A 21,194-nucleotide genomic window follows, 5' to 3' on the forward strand; every position below is an offset into this window, starting at 1 on the left:
TGTTTGCAGTTGAAAGGAAGCCAGTTCAACTGAGCCAAAGCTAAATGTGGCCAGAGTGTTGCCGGTGTATGCAGGGGTCTAGCATGAATGGAAGCTTGCAACTATGAATCCACAATGCAGTGCTTCATGTGTGTGAGCAACTACTGTCTGGCAGCAAAGTTCATGTTCAGCTCCTTGCGAACGCACACACAATCAAGCGAAGAGTCAAGCATGCCACAAACATGACAAGCATGTGTACATATGTATATTTGTATTGCTGAAGGTGTGTTAGTGTGTGTGTCAGCTAAGCATGTGTTTCCACACACTTTATACCGTTATATATGTATGTCTGTAGTCAGTGTATGTGTCAGACAGATGCTTGTTCATATTTCAATGTCTTGCCATGAAGAAACGTGTTCGACTTGCCGACGACTTGTGTGATTTTTTAGCTCTTTCAACAGTCCACGCTTCACTCTTCATACTTCACCCTTCATCCTTCATCTTACATCCCTCATGCTTCATCCTGTGCCCGTTCGTGCTGCGCCTTGTGTGTGTCTTTCATTTTACGGTTTCTTCATGCAAGTTCACGCACTGATTTTTATTTGTATTTGTTATTTGCAGTTGAAAAAGTGAGCATCAAGCATCTAGCTGACAACTTGCCACATACAAAATGACTAAAGGATAAGCGTAAAGTCACACACACATCTACACATTTCTCTCTGTGTGTGTGTGTGTCAATGGCGGCTGTGAGTCGTAGTGAGCCGCACGCACTGTTTACATGGCCTCGAGCTGAGTGGCAGGGGTGACAGTAGACGGGCTATTTTATTGACGCATTTCGTTAATCAGCTCAGTCTCACGTTGCCACTGTACAATGTATGCGTGTGTGTGTTTATACATGTGTATCCATAATCTTAAGCCCATTTCCGTAGGCGATTGGCTGATAGCATTTCCTGTTCTTTTAGTTATTTAGATATCTATTGAGAAAATATTCAAAAAATTATTTCTTACTGTGTTTAAAGTACATACTTAGCAGCACCGTTATGTATTATGCGTAACGTGCTGCCAGTTTGAGATTGTGCTGTGAATTTTAAGATAACTGTGTTATTTTAGAAAGTCTACCGGGTATTAAATGATGATAATATAGATGAACTATGTATATGGTTCTACATGGGCGCTACATATAAATGGACAGGTGCCCTTGCAGTTACTCTCATGTGAAGAAGGAAAATCGACATAGAAAGACCATTATTTATGGATATAGAATAGAATCTGAAATGCTAAAATAGCGAATCATATTGCTGAACTACTCATTATGTGCTACCAAATACGAGGAATACTTATAGAAGGATCTTTGGAACAATGTGGAAGACAAGTAGACCTAAGTATTCGGATTATATTACAATACGAGAATTATGAGAATGTTCTTCGCTGAGATCAATATCTCTCTAGCTAAATAATTATTGAAACTTTAAATAGTATTCGATCCGGAGAGCTAGGGATGTATTTTGAAAGTCAGCCAATCTTACCGATCTTGATCCTTAGGACAAAATTCTGCCAAGCCTAATTTCAAACAAGCGATATATTCCTCCCTTCATTAAAAGTCGGTCAAGGTTGACAAGCATTCTACTGCATCTGAAACGTAGATTAAAGGGTGTCTCATGGAAAGTACCAATAGTAAATATTACTTTCTAATTTGTTACCTAATACTGAGGTAAATGTAAAGTGATCCATATGAGTGTGACAAACCATTTTACTAAGGTAGGTAGGTAGGTAGGAGTGCTGTCCTGTTTTAGTTCGGGCTCAATTAGCACTATCTGTGCCATTTTGATGCACTAGTCGCTGACCTTTTATTTTATTTTATTTTTTTTTTTTATTTGCTGTCTTCTTTAAGCTTCTCGTTCAAACCACTTTGTGGTTTCGATGAAGCTACTTATATCCATTATGCTTTTTGTAGACATCCATTCGAGGTTTGATGCTTGATGGATTCCCAGTGTTCTGTGACGGATCTGCGATAGGGCTGGGCATTCACAGAGGAAGTGGAAAATTGTTTCTTTATTCCCTGTTAGTTCGCAGCTTCGGCATATGTTATTGTAGGGCATACCCATTTTCGACGCATGTTCTCCAAATGGCCAATGCCCTGTAATGGTAGCAGTTAGTCTGAAAATATTGTTTCTTGACTTATTTAATAAGTCGTTGGTTCTCTTCATGTCATATTTTGGCCATATCTGTTTGGTTAGTTTGCATTTTGTTGTATTTTCCCATCTGTTATTTGCTAATTGTTGAAATTCTAAATTAAGCTCTCTTCTGATCGAGCCTAGCGGGCTTGGTATTAATTCGGCCTCCGATTCGTTCAGACAAGCCCCTGTCTTTGCCAGCTCGTCTGCTTTTTCGTTGCCGAAAATGTTCCTGTGGCCGGGAACCCATACCAAGTCTAGGATGTGCTTGTCTTCTAGCTTGTCTTCTAAGGTATGGACAAACAAGGACCGTCGAACCATTACAAAAGAAGTAGAAGATATTTTTAATCTTAAACAGACCTTAGAAAAGAAAATACTATTTGTGAAGAATCTTAGAAGCAATCAACCCGCTTGGCCGATGTGGAGGAGAATTATCAGAGAAAGGTTATTAATTCAAGAACCAAAAAAATAAGTGCTAGACACTTGATCCTCCCTTAAGTAAAACGAGTTAGGTCTATCCAACCTTAGTCAAAGTTCAGATCTATAGCTAAGTAGAATAAAAAGCTTTCCGGTCTTCAGAATTCCATTCCGATGATGATAATCACTGATCGGACAGAGTCGCAAGAGGCTGAAAATAACATTTTGTAAATCTGTGGCATTTATTATATAGTTGCCGGCCGGGTCTTCCAAGATTTGGGAACTGATATCAGGAAATTCTCGAAAATTAAAAAATTAAACAACACCTAAAACTAAAAGAGTTAGATATAGAGTCATATATACCAAAGTGATCAGGGTGACGAGTAGATTTGAAATCCGGATGTCTGTCCGTCCGTCCGTCTGTCCGTCTGTCCGTCTGTGCAAGCTGTAACTTGAGTAAAAATTAAGATATCTTGACGAAACTTGACACAAATATTCCGTGGCACCATAAGAAGGTCAAGTTCGAAAATGGGCGGAATCGGACCATTGCCACGCCCACAAAATGACGAAAACCAAAAACACATAAAGTGTCATAACTAAGCCATAAATGAAGTTATAAAAGTAAAATTTGGAATAAAGGATCGCACTATGAGGGGGCATAATTGGATGTAATTTTTTTGGGGAAGTGGGCGTGGCCCCGCCCACAAATCGGTTATTTGTATTTAACTCGCAAACCAATAAAGCTATATAAACCAAACTTCTGCAGTCGGTTCTCTTACGTACCCCACCACACACCATGAAAATAGTTGAAATCGGATAATAACCACGCCCACCTCCCATACAAAGGTTAGGTTGACAATTACTAAAAGTGGGTTAACTAACTAACAAAAACGTCAGAGACACTAAATTTTTCAGAAGAAATAGCAGAAGGGAGCTGTACTCATATTTTTTTACAAAATGGAAAATGGGCGTGGCGTGGAAAATGATGACACGTGTGAAAAATGGATGAAATCGGTTCACAACCACGACAACTTCCCATGTAACTCAATTTTGAACTCCATCTTATTCTTTCACTTTATAATATATACATAAGGAACCAATGATGATAGCGAAATAAAACTTTACACAAATACTGTATATGATCTGTAGCATCACTTGTGAAAAATCGGACTATAACTTTTCAAAGCCCCGAATACCGAATATGAAGAATTCAGTGTCCCATGGTAATTTTTCATCGAAAATTTCGGTAAATCTCTCATGTATCTTAATTTAATTCCCTACCTCTCATATACCTAATTATAGGATTTTCAAATTGGGTCAAATTGTGTGTTATCTTAATAAAAATATATCAATAAATTGCGAGAGTATAAAATGTTCGGTTGCACCCGAACTTAGCCTTTCCTTACTTGTTGTTTTTCCTTTTCATTAGATGTTGGTAAGTTTCAACAAGTGATTGCTATTTTCTCAATAACCACAGTCGTTATTTCCAGCAGCGATATCTACCGTCTTGTAGTATTACTTACAAATCATACTTTATAGCAGAGTTGCATTTCATCTACAACTCGATTAGAATTCGATTAAATATTAATGTAAAAAAAATAGATTTTTAGTTTGTATGGTAAATCGATCTCAATCAGCGCTTTAATCTAACAAAGGCCAGTTAATTGATCAATTAGCTCCTGTACGAAAAGGCTTTTAGACTAATTCTGATCCTACGACAGTAGGTTCTACGTAATCGGCACGCATCCGGATTTTTATCCGACTAAGTACTGTGAAATTGGCAACATTCCTTAAAATCATTTGGGGAATGTTTTATATCGCCACAACAACAACAGGAACAACTAATTCCGAACTCATCTCTTGCTTGAAAATCTGCATCATTGAACAATTTCCCACTTATTTACCGTTAAAAAACATTTCAGCCGGCATATGTCGCCACATATTCTGGCAGTTGTCTCGCTTCCCATCCTTCCAGCCCCACACATATTGTTTTTCAATACTTTCCAAAGTTTTGTTTATCAAATCAGGGGTAATTTATTAAGCCCCAATGCAAAAACACATAAATTTATGCGCATTTGTGCGCCGGTGTGTGTGCATCCCTGGAAATTTCATTAAAAAACGAGTTGCGAAACTTTGCGTGCACACCGAGTACCACAACAGCAGCGAGTGTGCAATGAGTGTGAAAGATATTCGAGGCAAACTTAAGTTTTCTGCAAAGTTGTGTCATCATGCCACACACTTCTCTCGCACGCTCCGCTTGTTACCTTCTTGTCTCCACATGTGTGTGGGTGTGTGTGAATAATTTTGTTTCTTATTTTTTCGTCGATTCGTTAATCTTGCATAAAAATTGATGGCCCGTTTGTTGTTGCAAGCAAGCAACTTCTGTTGCTGCAACATGCTGGCATATCACTTATGCGGACAATTTCGTGGTTAAATTATGTTTGTTTTTGTTTTTGGCTTTCTTTTCTTGTTCTGCTTGGCTTTCCCATGCCATTTCATGCTTTATTTCTTACTTTTTGCTGTGTTTTTTTTATATATTCCTTCAGGGTTTGCCTGCATTGTCATCCATGGCGTATGTGGAATTTGTCATTAGGTGTCAGCGCGCAGCCAACAAGCGGAGACACAAACTTTTGCTCAACTTACTTTTTGATCGTTATTAATATGAGTTTGCCAGGGCAAGCGGAATGTGTGTCATGTGTGGGCGGGATGTTTGCGTAATGAAAGACAAATGGTTGAGGAGATTCGCAAATTTATGCGGGTTACTTTACTTGGTTGTGGACTAACGGCACCTCGAATTAGTCATTAGTGACGTTGTGTGCTTTTTCTGTTCGAGTAAGTGCGTGCAAGTATTCAGATGGACTGAATTTATACCTAAATAAAACACTTTATTTCTTAAGTCAAAACGGAGCATAAGCTTAAAATCGTGGGTCGAGTACATAGTAGGTAAGGTGCTCGGTATGCTTAAAAAGACTTGTAGTTCCACTGACTATTTGGAGTTTACATTTGATACAATGATGGATCAACGAGTTCTCAGAGAGCTCTGAACGAAGATCTCTGAGAACGCTCCTCCTACTCTTTGAAGACGTCTGTTAATACAAAGCTCATCTCACATCTATTAAAAGTGAGGAGGAGTTAAAAACACTTGAAGAATCTCTGAAATCTCTGTTAATACGAGAAGGTAAAATATTCTCAGATTTATTTAATAAGAAGTCTGATCAACTATGTGTAATCTGAAAGACACCATTCATTGCTGATTACTCTTCCAAACACCACAATCTTATTCTCATGGAACTTAACTTTTAACTACTCTGACTCTATTCAATCTTAATCAAGACTAGAATTGACAAATAGCGCTTAAATTCACAGTCGGTTCCGTTCCACAACTTAATCCCTTTCTACAATAATCCCTTCTACAACATATGTTAATTTATATTCACCTTAACCTCAAAAGTACGCACTATGTATGCTTAATTATATGCTCTCCCTCAAAATATTTTTTCACACGCCTTTAACCAACTCATTTTCATATCTCTTCTTATCTCCTTTGTTTCCGGCAGGTGGCGTGGATGCATTTCGAACAATCGGCCATATTGACCGTACACAATCACGTGATCACGCGTAATCCACGCATTAGTGTCACACATGACAAGCATGACAAACATCGAACATGGTTCCTGCATATCAATAACATACAGGAGGAGGACAAGGGTCGCTATATGTGCCAAATCAACACGGTGACGGCGAAGACACAATACGGATTTGTCAAAGTTGTCGGTAAGTCCCTGAGTCGCTGGCGTAAAGCCCAAAATGAATAATAAATATAAATCTACGCAAATAAATGTGCGCATTAGGAGTATGTGGTCCCATTGCGGGGGGTCAACAAACATTTGCTTAAATAAATGCTTAACAAACAGAAGTTCCATGTAAGCTTTAAGCTACAAGCTGCCGTATGCTGGACCATTAACAAAAAAAATATGTTTGTTTTTGTTGTTTTTCTTTTTATTTCTCGTGTATTTATATTTATTTGTGTTTAACTTGTTGTTAGTTTGGGACAATGCAGCACGTACTCATTTGTTTACTTAAGCAAAGCTTAACTAACTTGACCAAAGTTGTGGGAAATGAGGAGAAAAGTTTCAGTATTAAATGCTAGCTCATATGAATATATAAATATAAAAGTATCTGACCTTCAAGTTTTTGTGGTTTTTTTTTTTGGAAAACTTAACAAATATTTGGCAAAGTCCATAAGAAAGATTCTTCAACTTAAAGTTATACTTTCATAATTTCTGTAAAAAAGATAAAATGTTAATTTTAATGGTAATGGAAGTGATAATGGTAATGGTAGTGGTAATGGTCTAGTGGTAATGATGTAATGGTAATGATATAATGGTAATGGTGTAGTGGAATTGGTATAATGGTAGTGGTATACTGGTAATGGTATAATGACAATAGTATACTGGTAATGGTAATAGTAATAGCAATAGTAATGGTAATGGTAGTGGTATTGGTAATGGTTAATGGTTAGTGGTAATGGTGTAATGGTAATGGTACACTGGTAATGGTATAATGGCAATAGTATACTGGTAATGGTAATAGTAGTGGTAATGGTAATGGTAATAGTAATGTTAACATACTGGTAAATTTCATATACTTCCATAACTCGAACTTCTATAAATCGAAGATCGCCATAACTCGAACTTTTGAATTGGCAATAGCGTGTAGATATCAAATTTCATACAAATTTCCTACCATAACTTGAACTTCTATAACGAAGTTTCCATAACTCGAACTCTTGTAATGGCAATAGAAGTGAAATTTCATAGCTTGAAATTTCCTTCCAAAAATTCAACTTTTCGACCAGGGCATAATAACTCGAAGTTCTCCATAACTCGAACTCTTGTAATGGCAATAGAAGTGAAATTTCATAGCTTGAAATTTCCTTCCAAAAATTCAACTTTTCGACCAGGGCATAATACAAAATTTAAAATTTTACTATCGAGGCAGAATTTTGAAAGAGTGCCTCTATATGGTATGGAGGCGAACTAAAAATATGATAGTACACTTATGGATTGCATAAATCATGTAACAAAGGGATGTAATACAGACGTCAAGAGCCAAATAATAGCAAACTCCAACCAACAAAATTACAGAATACATGTTTTAACGTATGTTTTCATAGAACTTTATGCGAAGTAAATAAATAAAACAGTATATAAATCTATGTTTTACAGCTTTTTGAAAAATTTTATTTTTTAATGAAAATTTCTATAACTCGAGTCTCTCTAATTCGAAGATTTTTTTGTGGATTATGGTGATTCGAGTTAGGGAAGTTCCACTGTAATTCAAATACTGTTCAATTTTTCCCTACCATTTTTATGGTTGGTTGGTTGGTTGAAATGGGAGGCGAAGAGGGCCTGACCGCTAGTGGCCGTACTTAGGCCATTATTAGGCCCATTGTGCTCCCCGAAGCGTCACCCTGATAAGCGTCACCTGAACGACTCGGTCGATTTAACGAAGCTTCTGAGTTTATTCCATCCCTGCTGCCCAATTTCTCTCAGATAAGAGTAATGGGAGCTTTGGAAGGTATCTCCTCTTAACCGACAGAAGGCCGGGCATTCGCAGAGATAATGCTCTAGTGTCTCGTCAACTTCCGCGCACGCCCCGCTTTCAGCCGATTCAACTATGCCAAGTCGCTGCAGGTGGCCTCTTAGAGATAAGTGCCCCGTGATGACCCCTGTGATACAGCTGAGTTCTCTCTTGCTTAAAGTAATAAGTTTTTTGGTCCCCATAGTAGTTTTGTGATACCGCCCGTGTTGCACATGTTCCAGGACCTAAGATGTTCCCCTAGCATACATTGCTTTAGGCAGCGCTTGAGAGAACTGAAAGGTCTGGGGCAGTTTAAGGGAGCTGTGTTCCCAGCTGCTTCTGAGCGAGCCAACTTATCTGCCTCTTCGTTTCCTTCTATACCTTTATGAGCGGGTACCCAGATAATTCTAACTGAGTTTTCTCCATCTAGTCTATTGATAAAAATCTCAAAGCATAAAAGTAAAGGAATTTCATATGACTCATAATGGCAAGCAGACAATCGCATTTACACTTTCAAATACTCGTACCCAAGACGGAAGAAGCTATTATTTGGTTGTAAAAATTTTCTTTTCATTTTTCTCGAATCATTTCCGTTTCCTCTGAGAAATTTCATACACTTTTTTATGGCATTATAAAAGCTTTTCCACCATGAGCATGTGAGTTTGTTGGTATTTGTGTTGCTTTGTGAACTGGAATAACTGTATTGGCGCATAAAAATCACATTACTCATGTGGACTTGACATTTCAGCATATGTACAATTACATTATTTGCTCGTTGTAAGTACATTTTAGCTCATATTAAATAAAAAACCAGACCCACACATACACACATACACAGATACATATATACATGTGTTGGTATGTATATTGTAAATATCGCATGCAACAATAGTGTGGAATATTTTTATTTAAAAGAGTTGGTTTACAAACATAAAAGGTCGATACTTATGAAACAGCAATTTAGTCAGGCACGAGGGACCGTGAAAAAATATCAATAAAATGATTGATTTCTGTCGGTAGATAAAAGAGGCATATTTTTTTCTTATATTCAAGAGTGAGTGAGTAAATGAATGTAAGTAAATGTCAGTTCGTGAATGAGCGCGTAAAAAATGGAACTTCACTTCCCCCCCACTCACGCACCACAACTCTTGCCTTTATGTTGCAATTGCTATTGTTGCTGTTGGCTTATAAAAACGCAGCTTTATGACACTTTTACAACGCTGCAACGGACAAACAGTCATTTCCAACCACTATACACCGGCCACATGGTCCGAAAAAAAAAAAAGAAATCTATTTACTGAAGCAATAGCCACCTCAAGCGTTTAAAACTGTTTTTTTCTGCTTCAATCACGGGTTTAAATTTTAAAATAAGTGGAGCAAAAAAAAAAAGCATTTGTTTGTCTTTCTAAAGTTGCTCGCCTCAGCGCCGTTGCGAAGTGAAATGCAGCGCGAAAAAGTACATAAATGGCATCGGCGACCAGCAGCAACAACGAATCAAGCGTGTGGAGTAAACAACTCAATGTCCGGGAAAAATAGCAAAAAAATTTTGCTTTTGTTTTTGTTGTTGTTTATGTTACTTTTTTGTATTTTTTTTTGCTGTTGTTTGCCGCAAATGTGTCAAAAATTTGACAATGGAAACACACCCTTGAGTAGCACTTATGTTGCTGCAATACATGAGCGTAATGACGGTGGAGAGGAGAGTGCGGATTTTTACATATACAAGGTTGCCACCTCAGTACGAATTTTTAAAATTTATTTCATTGGTTCTTTGGTAGAAAATTCCAATTTTTATACTCTCGCAACCTGTTGCACAGAGTATTATAGTTTTGTTCACATGACGGTTGTTTGTGTCACCAAAAATATAAGAGTTAGATATGGGGTTATATATACCAAAGTGATCAGGGTTAATAGTGGAGTTCAAATTCGGATGTCTGTCTGTCCGTCCGTCTGTCTGTGCAAGTTGTAACTTAAGTAAAAATTAAGATATCTTGATGATCATGGCACACGTGTTTCTTGGTACCATAGGAAGCTTGCTTTCGAAGATGAGCAAAGTCGGACCACTGCACGCCAACAAAATGGCGAAAACCGAAAACTCATAAAGTGCCATAACTAAGCCATAAATTAAGTTATGGAAATAAAATTTGGTATGAAGGATCGCACTATGAAGGGGCATATGTGGATGTAATTTTTTTGGGAAAGTGGGCGTTGCCCCGCCCCTACTAAGTGTTTTGTACAAATCTCGTAAACTAATAAAGGGAAACCACCAGAAACCTTAAATTTCAATATAAATATGGTACAGAAGAGCTGCACTTAATATGTTATACAAAATTTTAAATGGGCGTGGTTCCGCCTACTTATGGGTCAAAAACCATATTTCCGAAACTACTCGACCAATTTCAATGAAATTCGGATAATAATATCTTCCTAGCTTCCTAATGATATGTACCATGCCTACTTCCCATATACCAGAACTTTGAAGTCGATCTGAATCGTTTACTTTACAATATATGGGTGAAGATATCGGAACAGAGCTTTGCACAAATACTGCATTTATGGTGGGGCATCACCCTTTTAAAAATCGTCGAAATCGGTCAATAAGTTTTCAATACCCTATATATCGAATATGAGGACCTTAGGGGTTCTAACAAATTTTTCACCAAAAATCTAGTTAAGTCTCTCAGATTTTTTGAAGAAATTCAGAGGGAATATTTTTCTTCTAGTAATATGTCTCCGTGCCAAAAATGAGTGAAATCGCGTGATAACTTCCCCTAGCTCCCATATACTTAATATTAGGGTTTTCAAACTTTCAATGGACTTTATACCATGTATATGCCGAATATGTGAGTCAAATTGTTTGTTACATTAATAAAATTAAATAAATAAATTGCGAGAGTATAAAATGTTCGGTGACACCCGAACTTAGGCCTTCCTTACTTGTTAAATTTTATATTTTGTGCAAAAAAAATTATATGGCAACTCTATTTTTATTTTGTTGTACCTGAAGTAGACGAAGTTATTATCTAAATTAATAACGCGTATCAAATGGAATGAAATAGAAAATGCGCTCAAATTTGATTGCAGATAAGCTAAATCAGGGTTGCCATCTAGTTTGTAATTCTAAAAACCCTAAAATCAGAACAAACAACAGATAATTCAAATGTTTAATTGTCATTAACTAAAAATCAAGCGCTTAAATCATTCCACTAATGCAAAGGCAGAATTTGAAAATAGGGTTGCCTCAATTTTTTATATATTTTTTTTAATTTTTTTTAATATTTATAATTATATTATAAAATTATTAATAAATATTATTAATAAATTATTAAAATATATGCCTGGTTGTCATCTAATTGGCTAAAATATAATAAAGTATAAATAAAACCAGTGTTGCCATTTCTTAAAAAAATTATAAATATTTTTCCTGATGTTTTACCACATGTAACGTGTAACCAATTTTAATTGATTTATGCTGTTTACAGCTTAAAATGAAGCCTATAAATATATTTGTAAGTATGTAAACACCATACCAGAGTTGCCCACTTTACTTTTAACAATTATTTATTTTTTTATCCACAATGAGTGGCCGAAAAATGACCAGAGTTTCCACCAGCGGGAATTGCGAATTTTTATGTCACCGCAGCGCTTTTTGTCTCACTTTTGGTCAACTCACCTCCTCGCCTCACCTGCACTCCACCCCACCCTGTCGCAATGCCTTTTGATGTCGAAATTTCCGCCACTTTTTGCACAAGCTTTGTTTACAAGGTAATTTTTCTCTGCTTTTGTTGTTGCTGTTGTGATTTTTTCACCGCTATTTTGCATATGTCGCTTGTTTGTGCAGCGCCTTGCAAGCGAACGTTTTGTCAGCTGCGCTGTGGCCGTTACAGCAGCAGCAACAGCGGAACCAAAAGCAACCAAAAAAGTAAATAAATAAACAACCGTTAAATGTTTTTGTGTTTCTTTGCTGTCATATGCTACCAACGCTGTGGCGCTTGTTGTTGTTGTTGTGTTGGCGTTGCAACATATGTCAAACTGTTGCACGTTGTTGGCTTGCAATTTTTTCGCTGCCACACACACACACACACACACACACACACACACATTTGCAGATATTTTTGTTGTGAGAAAAAGTGTGCGCACTTTTTACACAGATTTATGCTGCGAAAAAATAGCCGAAAAATTGCCGCAAAATATGATACGTGCAACATTTGACTGTGGCACTGCACACACACACGCAGCAGTTTGGGTAATGGTCGTGTGCGACTGTGTTATGTCCAACATATGCCACTATTTGTCACACAGATTTTTTGGAAACTTTCTCCAGCGTTTGTACAAGTGCTCACACTCACACAAATATGTGTGAGTTGGCGCTGCCACAGACCGCAGCTAACATAGTGGCTGATGTGTCAACTTCTCCCATAACCGGAACTCGTGTAAATACTGTCATTTCCGTTGGCTTTCAGCTCAAACGCACACACACTCGCACATATTCGCTCGCTTTCGCATTCACATTTGCATTTGCATTTCCATCCACACTCTGCTGTCCATTGCTGTCTGCTGCCACTGCACTTGCCACTTCCATCTCCTGCTCATCTCAGCGTCGCTTATACTATTTCTATTTCTGTTTTCTATTTCCATTTCCATATGCAGTTCAAAATATTATTTTGCATTTGTCGTTCGCTTATTTGTTGCTGTTGCTGTTGCTGTTGTTTTACGTTAAGTTATAGTTGTTTGGCATAAATGTATTGCTGTTGGCGTTCAACATTTTTGTCAGTTGTTATTCAAATATTTGTCATTTGTCGAATTTGTCATGTAATCGAAAAAGTTTTATAATTTAGAAGTTCACCTAATGCAGATTCCCGCAATTACAACATATCGCAACATGTAAATGTCCGTGTGTGTGTATGAGTGACCACTGGAAATGGCTGATAGTAAAGTAACTAGCTTGATGGATATATTTAAATATCAGTTTGTTATTACTTTCTTATACATATGCTTTTTAATGCTCTTGACCACAGCCAAGCTGGTCCATATTCCGATCCACTTTCATGAATATGACTGAGGAGCCTACTTGTCATGAAACTGTTCGCTTGGCTTGGTTTTCAACTATCACTGTAACGGAAAGTGGGAAAGAAATCTAATTTATTTTGTTGTGCTCTTCTTCAGATCCTTTACTCTCATTGGATCAGTTTCGAAAAAGAGTTAACTGCCTTCCCTGGACAAGCCATTTATAACAAGTAAGGAAGGGCTAAGTTCGGGTGTAACCGATTTGGCCTATTTTCACAACATATCATTGGGATGTAAGGAAACTAGTACAAACCAAGTTTCATTGAAATCGGTCGAGTAGTTCCTGAGATATGGTTTATGACCCATAAGTGGGCGACGCCACGGTAATTATAACCCTATATCTAACTCGTTTAGTTTTGGGTGTTACAAACAACCGTTATGTGTACAAAACTATAATACTCTCTTTAGCAACTTTGTAGCGAGAGTATAAAAATACGCGGTGCGTTCAAAAAATACCGGGAATTTTGTAATTTCCAATGTTAAGTAGAGAATTATCATTTCCAAAAATAAAGAAAACCGACAGCCATTTAGTCGATATAGAAGCATACGAGAAATCGCTGAAAGTGCCAAAGGCTATCCCAAAAATGGAGTTTGAGGAGTGTTTCGATGATTGGAAGAAGAGCTGGCATAATTACATAATATCGAACGGGGACTATTTTAAAGGCGACAACATTAATGTAGACAAATGAATACATTTTTTTCTCATAAAACGAAAGTTAATGTTATATTTTGAACTCAAACTTCTTTTATTATATCCTTCTTCAGACCATTTACTCTCCTAAGATCAGTTTCGTAAAAGAATTAAGTGCATGTACTCTTTTCCCTGGGTGTAAATGAGTTTTAAGTAAGCCAGAAGCCAATTAGAGATGTACAAGATGTGTTCAAAAAATAACGGGAATGTTTAAATTTCATGTGTTTAGACTCTATACCATATTTTTTATTAGACATGCCTCCGAAGTACGGTAAAATTCGTTGCTTGTTCGTAAATTCTCTCAAAAACAATACTCTAACGATGCCCCAGCATCCATATTCGCCAGACATCGTTTTTTCCTATTTCCAAAAATATAGATAACCTTAATGGGCCGGCGTTTTAGAACCATACGCGAAATCGCTCAGGAAGCTCAATGCTATTCCAACAATAGAGTTTAAGAAAATTTTCAAAGAGCTGTCATAAGTGCATAATATCGATTGGCCCGAATTCATAAATATTTATTTTTCCCAAAAACCAAAATTCACGTTATTCAGCGTAACTTCAAAACCTTGGAATTGATCATATCAGAATCCAACTAGCCTTTCACCTGCTTGACCTACTTATGTATAACAGCTTGTATCTATTTCGTGGAAACTCGTTAATGAATCCAACAGTCATTCATCATCCAACTTATCACATACGGCTCTGAACTTCTTCATCATCTGAAAAAGTATACTTCTAACATACATATAGAATATGAGTAAATGAAGATGTAAAATGTAATTCCGAAGTATTGATTTAAGAATAAATCTAATTGGTATATGATCTGAGTAGGAATAAGTTATGAGTCATACCAAGTGTGGGATCTCTCTTTCAGTTATGTTTATGGATTGTTTGAAAACGTAATTGTCCAGATCGTTATCAAGATCTACATATATAGCGCTATTTATTCAATCATTGTTTCTTGTTATGGAATCCAAAGGTCAAGAATATGTTACTGTTAGCAACTACAGAATTAGAGAGATTCTATGACACTTCAACCACAAAACGCGGCATTCTGGTAATAATCTTTCATTTGGATCAAGCCGCAAGTTCCTCGAACCAGTGAAACTTAAATAAGCCAGAAGTCGTTTAGATATAAATGAGATGTGTTCAAAAAATAATGGGAATTTTTAAATTTCACGGGTTTGGAGAGTACAAATGTCAAATATTTCATATATAATATCTCTCCAAAGTTATCACATTAATATGTTTCATAGACAGTTTCCACACATATCACAAACTATTCGTCCAAGCTGTCTGATCTGAATGTTAGAGAAGTAGCAACTCCTTCCAAAACATTGTAAACAGAAAAAAACACTCTGTAGCAGTTTGAAATTTTCAGCAAAAACATATCACCGTTAGATGTTCAAAACAACTTCAGACAAGCAACGAAGTATGAAAACAGCAATGGAGAAGGAAAGCAGATTTCCAACAAGCCGGAATGAGTTATCGCCGCGCAAGCAAGAGAGCAAAAATGAGGGCGTAAGTTTACAGTTGTATAGATGTGCTGTTAGTTTGCAAAAAAGTGCCGTTATTTAGCACTTCAGCTGCGGCGTCTGCAAAAAGCGGGAGTAGACGACGACACTAAAGTGAAATACTTTCACAATGGCGAAACAATAAATACAAAAGTATGAAAAATATGCAGAAAGAAATTCCGACAAAAGGGAAATGCATAAAAATGTTAGGAAACTGTGATGAAGGCAAATAATTTCATATAAAAAAGTTGTGTCTTGCCAAGGAACGGAGTAAACGGAGCAAGCGCTGACGCCAACTGACGACATTGTGACCGGAGTAAAAAATTAGTTTACAAAAACCAGAACAATAACAACGACGACAGTAACACACCGCGCTGTGTTGTTGTTGTTGTGCATGCAGTAATTTAATATGGCAAATGAGAAACGAATAAGCGAAAAGCAGCAGGCAACAACACCGAGGCGGTGCAAAAGTGAAATGAGATTTAATGAAAATAGCATTGCAACACAGACAAACAGAAAGACAGATGAAGGAGAGATGCAGAACACACCAGCAGAGGCACTTAACCAAAACCTAGCAAGCTGCGCCAGCTAAGTGGAAGGAAGAGTTCGAGGAAAATGCGCGAGAAGAGCATATCATTGAATGCGATCCGAAAGGAAATTCGCTGGTTCGAAGTTAAATAGGTTCTAGTGCACAAAAGAATAACTAGATCATGGTTAGGCTGGTTAGGTTGAGAAGATAGAGTCGCCCTGGAAAACTTAAGGGCAACTGACTCTGACTGACTCCTCCCTCTCTGCCAGGACCGAAGTAAAAGTTGAGAGACGTTTGAAGATAGCAAAGAAACCCTTTAAAGCGTTTCATTACTATCAGTTTAATATTCATAATTTGCAATTCTTCCTTGACTACCCTGAACAGGTCCGAATTTGGTCCAGCTCTATAACAAAATTCCATCTTTCAGAAATTTGTGTGTCAAACTAGTTCCGATTTTCCTACAGGGTAACTCTATGCAAAATTCCGCTATGAGATTGTGAGTGTGTGTGTGGGTTAGTTATATGCGTACCTTCATCTCTTAGATAATGAAAACAGCTTAAAGCAAGATAAAAGCGAATTAAGAAAAGAAGCGCAAAGAAAACGGCAAAACGGAAACTTGTAGAGAAATAGCAGAACTTTAACCAGCTACAGAAGGCACTAATTATGAGTGCTCATAAATCAGTTGATAATTTGCAAAAGTTAAGCTGCGCAACGCCAACGCCAACGCGCCGCGCTCACGTTCTTAAAGTGGAATTTAATTGCAATTCAGCGCGGTGATTCAATTACAAGCCAATTGCCAACGCTTGCGCTACACTGCGTTTGAATGTGTGTGTGGTTGAGAGTGTGTGTGTCTTTGTGTGCTTGGCTAATTGGGTTGTTATTATAGTTGGCGATTCAGCCATTTAGTGTTTCCACAATGATTCTTTAGCTCATCGATTTATTGAATTGCTTTAATTAGACGATAATTAGATGAACCGTTTAGATAACTGTTAATTGGTTAAGCGTGTTGAGTGGTATGATGCACAGATTGCAAGCGAAAATGGTAGACGTGATGCCAATGAGAGTTAGAAGCGTTTGAATTTATGTTTTTTAAATTTATTATAAATTAATTTAGACTATTAAATTCTGCTTTAAATTATACGCAAATAAGTGTGATTTCAAATTAATAAAACATTTAAGATAATAGCAGATTAATAACAGCATCTATATGGTCTTGAATACATGCAAGTACGGTTGAACTGTCATAAGTCGAACTTCTATAACTCAAAGTGCGCCATATCTCGAACTCTTGAATTGCCAATTTTGCACACAAATTACCTTCCATAACTACAAGTCTCTTTAACTTGAAATTTTAGCGGATTATGTTGATTCGAGTTAGGGATGCTCATCTTCATTTAATGTCTTTTTATAATTGTAAGGTATTAATTGCTTTTCATTATCAATTTTTATTGATTGCTATTAATAAAGTTAGAACTCTTTATTTGAGAAGATATATTTTAGTATTCCTGAAAGAAATTTCAATGTTCGGAAGCCGTTAATCTTTGGAGAATTGACTTAATTTTAACTACGAACTTTCTTTCAGCTCAAATGAGCTAAAATCGGTTCCAATATAGATCCATTTTAACTTTCTTCACGATATCTAGTATCATATCAGACCAGATGACTAGGTTATTCCTAAGCTAATGGTAATAGTATTGATACCTACTCTGGCATATGTATAATATATGCACTCCAACTGTTTCTAAAGCTTAACCCTTAAATACATGCAAAAATCGAGACTTCCGACCACTGTTGTTGTTGTAGTAGCGGCTATCTATCCCTGCCTGAAAAGAAGAGCATAAATCTAGTTGTCGTCGGAATCATCTAACGGGAGGCCCAGGAAACGTGCTGTTTGGACAGGTTTGGAAAGGGGTGTTAGATGAGTAATGTTCGTTGGGCATGCAAAGAGGTGGTTAGTATCATGCGGTTACTCATTGCATGCAGGACATGTATTTTGTATGTCTGGGTTCAGTCTGGATAAGTAGGAGTTTAACCTGCTACAATATCCAGAACGAAGTTGCGCAAGGGTCACTCTGGTTTCACGTAGCAACTCGAGCTCTTCGTCTACTATAGGTGGTGGTTTGGTTCCAAAGACGCCATTCACTGAAAGGGAGTCAATGAAGATGTTGATAGCTCCACTGTGAATGGTGTTTAGAGCATGCACTAAAACTATTTGCGTCCGCAGTTTGGCCGGTATATGGACTGAGTTCGTCGACGTGTTGTAGGAATGATCTCCTGATGCACCTAGGGGGCGGTTCTGCTTCCAGCAAGTGACTACACGGGTGTTTTCTACGAAAACACACAAGTAGAAACTGCGTGGTTCAGTTCATTATGCTCCTTAATAGGCAGCATAATGGTCACACTGTGAAGATGTGCCTATAGTTACCGGTGCTGCGTAATTTACGACCGGCCGGCCGATAGCCTTGTCAGTGGCCAACAATGTTTCTTTGCCCTTTCCCCAAGTGCTACCGGCTAGCGACTTGAGGATTTTGTTGCGGCTCTGTAATTTAGTGACTATCGCAGTCGTGTTTGAAGTGAAGGAGTGTAGACTGTCAAGTGTGATTCCCAAAATCTTGGGATTGTTCACCGTCGGAATTGGTGTGCCATCGACGTGAATATTAAGATTTAGTCTGTACTCCTTCGTCCAGTTGGTAAAAAGGGTCGCCGTGGATTTAGTGGGTGCGAGTGCCAGGCTCCTCGCAGAGAAGAAGCGAGAAAGTTCGGGGAGGTATCTGTTCACTTTCGAACACATGTCATCGATGCCACATCTTTAAGTCACTGTCAACTGAGTATAAACTTGTGAAAGCTACGGTAGTATTTAAATAACCGTTAGCATTTGTGACACCTACTTTGAGTAAACCAAACTGCGATACAGATTGATTTGATCGAATTACGAAGCCATAATTGCCTTAAATCACCTTTACCATATATGGGACCCCATGCATTTAAGCGTTAAATAAAAATTTTCGAGAGCCGCTTCGGTAAGCGAAGATATTTCGATATTTCGGATTCCGATAGTAATTCCAGAATCGGCATCAATAAACTCTCTCTCGCTATGCGAAATGAGCTAGTCTTTTGGGCAAATGCTCTGCCTATAGTTAGAGCTTCTTATACACCGTACTAAAGAAGCTTCTATGACCAGGCATTTGACAAAATATGGCATTATTGTTGCTTAAACGCAATCTAGACACAACTGGACTAATAAAATGTCATTAAAACGAACAGTTATTTGATAGCTTGCTCTATTTATTTAACTTTTCATTAACACTTAGTATGTATGTGATTCAAGAATATTTTGCCAGTTTGTAAGAGTTCATCAACATTACACCGCTTAAAGTGCCGTATGTGGCTCGTCCTTCTTCTCCTCCGAAGATGAGTTCGCACTCTTCGAATCGCTATTTTCCTCCGACGAGTGAATGCCAACGCCCTTGGCACTATGTTCTTCGACAGCTGGTGCACCTAATGGTGTGCCATGATCACCTTCTGGGTAAGCAGTGACTAACTGTGTGGGAAAACATGGTTAGAATTAAAATTTCTTTAATAATATATAATTTTGAAAAAATATTTTAAACTCTTAAATAAATCTTTTTGTATGAATTCTATTAAATTTTTGGAGATTTTCGAACCACATATTGTTCCTGTTTTTTTATTTACTTTTTCACTTTTAATACTGAAATTAGTCGTCTTTATTTTTTTTTGTTTATTTTTGCTTTTTATTCCTCTCGCATTACCTGCAACACCAACAGACTGCACAAAACGAAGAACATTAGACTGCACTTGGCCATTTTTATGAGGATTTTATTTTGATTTTTCACAACTTGAAACTGTACTTAGCAAACGCTGAACTTGCACTGCCTTAGCAAACCCTCACTAGCCGCTTATATAGCGAACCGGTCCGTTTAAAAATAATTCCTAATAAATAAAAATGAATTAAACAAATAAACGCCTCCGCCCATACAACCCTGCCCCGTAATTATTACTTATTCAATTGAAATCATTCACAATTCGCTTTAGACACATCGCACTTTTCACAACGCCTGTCCGCGATCACCAGCGACATCTCACTTTAAGTGCAGCCTCTGTTTTCTACACCCAGCGCACTTTTAATGGATTTAACTATAAAATATGCAAAGTAGCATTATGAACGCGACAAATTAGCATTTTACTATACAGTTGGAAATCCAAAGTGGTCGGCACACCACTCCACTCCACTCCACTCGTCGTCGAACGCAAATTTATACCCGATCAGCGTGTAATTACTTACTCCCGATTAGCGCACTTCATTAGAACTAACGTTTTACCGGGGAATTCGGCATGAATTAGTGTGGCAATAATACAAATTACCTGAAGCTGCGGTAGTTAGTGGTGTCTACTTGGTGGTGTGCGAACAAGTGTGGGAACATTTGTATGGAAATGTGTGAATTCCCTTCAGTAGGTGAACAGGTTGCCGTTACATTTAAGGTAGCTGGTAGAAATCTACTAAGAACAGGTTTACTGCGAAATATTATTGAAAAGAAATTAAATTTTCTTAACTGCTACTACCGAGAAGCAATAATAGCAAACAACACGAGAAAACGATATCAAAATGTTCGCACTAATTGCAAATTGAGCTTTCAAGCAGCAACATGCAGACTTCCAATCCACTGCCTGAGCCGTTGAGACAGTTAGACAGCCAATTATTTTGTTGCATATTCATATGTTGTTTTTGTTTTTGTTTTTGTTAATTTTTGTTACTAATTAAATTTAACTACGTCTTATTAAAATGCGAAATACATTTGAGAAAACTAATTATAATTTCAACGAGGTGATGAGTAATAGACAACCCAATAAATTTTCCATAAGACCGTTAATTACTGTTTTTCTAACATTCATAGACTTTAGAGCTTGACAGTATTTTTATTGTATTGATTATATTGCTGGCAGCAGATTTTGCTACAGTAAGAACTCAGCTCTTTGAGTTCTAGCCTAAATAAGTTATCAGGTGAAAGTCAACGTTAAGTTTCAAAGTCAGTTGATAACAGTTACTCCTTTCATTTTCTGAGAACATGTCTCTTTAGTCTACATATTCCACATAGTCTACTTATTTTGACTAATAAAGTGGTGAGAAAGCTCCTTTAGTTAGTAAAGCGTTTTAATGCCGCTTTCGAGTTGACATGAAAGCTCTTTAAGATCTAGCCTAAAAAATTTACCAATTACTTTCA

General features: G+C 37.3%; 1 protein-coding gene across 1 annotated transcript in view; it reads left to right on the forward strand.

Annotated features, from left to right (window-relative positions):
• The window catches only part of LOC105211410 (interference hedgehog), a 202,061-nt gene that overhangs the window by 134,908 nt on the left and 45,959 nt on the right, over window positions 1-21,194 (forward strand). Inside the window, exon 4 of the mRNA XM_054228037.1 lies at window positions 6,128-6,344. Coding sequence (XP_054084012.1) covers window positions 6,128-6,344 — 217 coding nt within the window. The remainder of the gene's footprint in view (window positions 1-6,127; window positions 6,345-21,194) is intronic.

This window comes from Zeugodacus cucurbitae, chromosome 3, assembly GCF_028554725.1.
Source record: "Zeugodacus cucurbitae isolate PBARC_wt_2022May chromosome 3, idZeuCucr1.2, whole genome shotgun sequence".
Classification (NCBI taxonomy): domain Eukaryota; kingdom Metazoa; phylum Arthropoda; class Insecta; order Diptera; family Tephritidae; genus Zeugodacus; species Zeugodacus cucurbitae.